This window comes from Arachis ipaensis, chromosome B6 (genome assembly GCF_059453495.1).
Source record: "Arachis ipaensis isolate K30076 ecotype BB chromosome B6, ASM5945349v1, whole genome shotgun sequence".
NCBI classification, from domain to species: domain Eukaryota; kingdom Viridiplantae; phylum Streptophyta; class Magnoliopsida; order Fabales; family Fabaceae; genus Arachis; species Arachis ipaensis.
In genome coordinates this window covers 28,110,000-28,114,088 of record NC_142441.1, presented here as the reverse complement: position 1 = coordinate 28,114,088, position 4,089 = coordinate 28,110,000, and the positions used below count along the sequence as shown (strand labels likewise).

At 38.4% G+C, this 4,089-nt stretch overlaps 1 protein-coding gene across 2 annotated transcripts; it reads left to right on the top strand.

Annotated features, from left to right (window-relative positions):
- Window positions 1-1,145: 1,145 nt before the first annotated feature.
- On the top strand, window positions 1,146-3,772 carry LOC110263939 (ATP-dependent DNA helicase homolog MER3-like). 2 transcript variants are annotated; one of them, XM_088489542.1, is made up of 7 exons: window positions 1,146-1,163; window positions 1,465-1,578; window positions 1,929-2,014; window positions 2,146-2,355; window positions 2,711-2,873; window positions 3,226-3,414; window positions 3,560-3,772. In XM_088489542.1, exons 1-7 carry the CDS (start codon window positions 1,146-1,148, stop codon window positions 3,770-3,772), a joined length of 993 nt encoding a protein of 330 aa, XP_088345668.1. The 2 variants fall into 2 exon arrangements, 1 of the variants encoding a protein (XP_088345668.1); XR_015885735.1 differs by lacking the exons at window positions 1,146-1,163; window positions 1,929-2,014; window positions 2,146-2,355; ... (1 more) ...; window positions 3,226-3,414; window positions 3,560-3,772 and adding an exon at window positions 1,264-1,317 and having other exon boundaries at window positions 1,465-1,525.
- The last annotated feature ends 317 nt before the right edge of the window (window positions 3,773-4,089 follow it).

Sequence of the window (4,089 nt, the reverse complement as noted above, 5' to 3'; positions counted from 1 at the left end):
AGAGGAAAAGTAGTGTTCCGTGAGGAGAAGGAGGCACTTCCCGCACCGCCGTTCATACATGTCATTTCTCGAGCTCCTCGTTGCTGCGTCTTCAAGGAAAGGGTCTCTCTGGAAGAACTTCGTACCGCCATTTCTTCCTTGACTCACCTCACTGACATTGCCAACCTTGTAATGAATACTTTAGTCACTTAACAGTGATTTTAGATTTAAGTTATGAGAATAGAAAAATTTCACTACAAGAAAAAAGGCTTATGGCCACGCTTTTTTTTGCTACGCTTTAAAAGCGTGGCCAAAAGTGGTCTATGGCCACGCTTTTATGAGGGTGGCGATTGAATAGAGATTTGGCCACATTTTTTTTGCTACGCTTCAAAAGCGTAGCGAAAAGGGTCAATAGCCACGCTTTTATGAAAGTGGCAATTGATGCGAGATTTGGCCACGTTTTTTTTTGCTACGCTTAAAAAGCGTAGTCGTAGAGAGAAACCGGCATGCTTTTAAAGCGTAGCAACATGGTTTTATTATTTATTATTGTAGCGTTTATAAAGCGTAGCCATTTCCTACAAGCCTTTTGGCACGCTTCAAAAGCGTGGCCAAAAGGTGCCCCAAAAAAAATTTAAGCTCGTACACCCTTCTGAGTTATAAGTTCAAATTAAAAAGCCTCATTCTTCCTTCAAAAAAAGACCTAACCCTTCAAAAGCCCCAACGCGACGACGCCACTCCATTATGCCTCGCCGTAAACCTAACCCTTCTTCATTGTGCCTCGCCCTCACCGCGACGACGACACTCCGACGACACTCGGACGACACTCCGTGCAGAACGTCGCTGCGCTCGCAATGCCTCCGCCGGCAATCCCTCTTCCGGCACCCCTAACCCTCATTCTGCGGTGACTCCCTCCGCTCACTTGCCGTCGCAAACCCGCCGTCGATGCTCCCTCCGCCGCCGCTCCCTTCCGTCGCTGCAAACCCTAACCCCTCAAGCCAGCAGGTAGCAGCGTCTTCATCCCCTGCGCCATCGCGTCAAGCCCCTTCGCCCTCCATCGTCGAGGCCCGTCCAGCCGTCGTCATCCAGCGCCTCTCACTTTCTGGCAGCCACCACGTCTTCCTCCACTCCTCCCTGCACTCTGCCACTCTCTGTCTGCATCATCAAGAATGGAGCCTCTAACTCAGGTTGGTTCTTGATTTTTTGTTCTCTGATTTCTCACTGCTTCTATTTGTTTTTCTGTTCTGTTCTTGAGTTAATTCTGGTCTTTTCAAATTACTTAAGAATAATTCACATATTCTTCTATATCCTGGTGGTCAACGCGAGGCTCTGCATTATAAGGTGCATCAAGTTTCCAAAATTGTACTCTCAAAGAATCCATGAGTTGATGTGCATACAGTAGTTAAATATTTCTGTACTTTTGTGACATCAAAACATGCTTGTCAAAATTTGAGGGCAGCTCTGATTGTGTTCCCATTTGTTGTTTAGGGGGAAGAGTACAAGGTAATTTGGCCGGATCATCCAGAGTTTGTGCGTATGGCGGCGCGATTTGGCACTACAATCGTGCCATTTGGTACTGTGGGCGAAGATGATATAGCTGATGTAGGTTTCTTCTTTTTTCTATAATGATTTCTTTACTCCCTTTTTTTAGTATTTATTTTTTGATTAATGTTGCTATACTCAATACTACTTAAGCCTTGGAGGGATTTTTGGCTTTCATAATCACTAAAACAACATTTATAAACACTTTAAGAATGTGATCAACACAAAATAAATTACAGTAATTTGAGAATCAGCCTAGTTAGCCAGTGCAATTTGAGGAGAACTTCACTATCTTCAGCTCTTTTTTAACTATTTGTTTTTCATAAGAAAATATCAGCTATATATCCTTTCTTTTTACTTGCAAACCTAGAACATGATGAATTAATTGTGCTCACATCTTGATTTTACAGATACTTCTTGACTTCAATGACTTAGCGAAGATCCCTTATTTCATAGAGTATGTCAGAGAATTGCAGCGAGGCTTGGTAAAGTTCAAGTAATTGCTTTTCATCTTAAAATTCAGGCTGCTTGATTGTTTTGTAAATATCACATGATTGAATATGTATATTTAATATAGTTAATATGTCAAAGTTGTGGAGTTGTTAATAACAATCAAACAATTTTCAGAGATGAGATAAGTGGTGAGGTAGCAAGCAGAGATATAGCTCCACCATTGATTCTTCCAAAATTGCCTGGAAGATTCTACTATCTATTTGGGAAGCCAATAAGCACAAAAGGGATCGAGAACATGCTTAAAGACAGAGAAGCTGCCAACAAACTATACCTTCAAATTAAGTCAGTAGTTGAGAACAATATGGGTTACTTGCTCAAGAAAAGGTAGGAGGATCCGTACAGGAATTTCATTGATAGGAAGTTATATCAGACACTTTACCCTCGCTCTGAATCTGATCAAACTCCAACATTCAAGATTTGAATAAAAAATGCTCCATGTGCTACAATATTCTTGCTCTTAGTGTATTCATAATAATTATTTGGAAGCTCATTATTATGTACATGCATGATGATTATATTTATAATAGTGAAATAAAAGAAAATTATGCTTTCTTTGATGTTTAAACCTTGAGTTTTGATGCAATTAGAGGCATAAAATTCTGGTGTACTACAGTTAATTGAAACAAATTAATTTTAGTACTCTTCCCATAACAAGATCTGATAATTATTATTGATGCAGATTAAGAAATCGCCTTGCTTGGATGCAAAATTATCAGACATATGCCACTGGCACATCAGCTGCACCAACCTGTCTCCCTGCTCTCCAGTTCACCAATAAAGATCCAAAAGGAAATGTGCATGAATTCAACCTCATTGATGGTGGTGTTTGTGCCAATAATCTGGTATATATTATTATTATTATTATTATTAGAGTTTATTTAATTTTAATATACTGATTTTGTAAAAAAATTTATATGGCCATCTATTTAGATTTTAATATTGTCCCCACAACCAAAAGAACGAGATAAAAAACTGAACTGGGAAGTTAACTCTTGTGTCATAAGGTAGGATTCCCTCGTTGGCTTTTCAAAAATAATGTCATTTCATTGTCTTTTCCTTGGTATTGTTTAACTTTAGTTGGGATCGTTGCAGAGTTACATTCACACACGCACAAGCAGTAGGGTAACTGAATATTTATAGTTCACTAGATATCAGCTATCAAGTGGTAAAGTTGACTTCCTTTTGTATGAATAGAAATTTGATGCAGTGTCACGCTATAGTATAGAAGGTGGTGGCTTAAGCTTTTTCAGTGACATCGCACTTCTACTTATTGATGAAGTCCATCTGTTGAATGATCCACGTGGAGCAGCATTGGAAGCGATTGTTAGTAGAATAAAGATCGTTTCTTGCAATCCAAAAATGAAACTAAATCCTCTTGCTCAGGTGCGTTTGGTTGCTGTGTCAGCCACAATACCAAATATTGAGGATCTAGGTAATTTTTGTTTTAATTGATTTCATCACAAGATTTACGAATATAATATGTAAACCTAAAAGTATTTGTTTTAACACAATATACATACTGTTGCAGCTGAGTGGATTAAGGTTCTTGAGGAAGGGATTAAAAGGTAGGTTTTACCATCACATCCATAAGATAGTGTGTTGTATAATGTTGAAAGCCAATACCCAGAGAAAATACTATTTTCTTTTGAATAATCACAGATTTGGGGAAGAAATGAGGCCAGTAAAGCTGAAAACCAAAGTATTTGGTATGCAAATAATTATTGAAGCTATGTTATATTAGATATTTGTGTTAAGAAAGTTAACGAGTTATCTCAGCACCAAATGGTAGAGATTGATGAAGATGGTTTCCTTTTGAGCCCATTAGGTATGTTATCTTCAAGTATAATTTATTATCATGCTATATTTACAGAAATTAGAATCCAAACTGGTTGCTGATATTTCCTTTTCTACTGCAGATCCTAGGAGGCTAATGACAGTATTATTTGAGATTTGATACTATGAAACAGATAATGAGGACACCTGAAAACTGCTGTCTAGAAGATGCACTTCATGTTATTTGCTCTGCAGAAGAAATTGCTTGTGCGGATATTCTCATTA

Bases quoted from the DNA above. Each gene is read 5' to 3' on its own strand.
- LOC110263939 (XM_088489542.1), top strand. The intron at 2,874-3,225 runs GTATATATTATT...TTGTATGAATAG, and splicing joins GTGTTTGTGCCAATAATCTG to AAATTTGATGCAGTGTCACG. The intron at 3,415-3,559 runs GTGCGTTTGGTT...ATACTGTTGCAG, and splicing joins AACTAAATCCTCTTGCTCAG to CTGAGTGGATTAAGGTTCTT.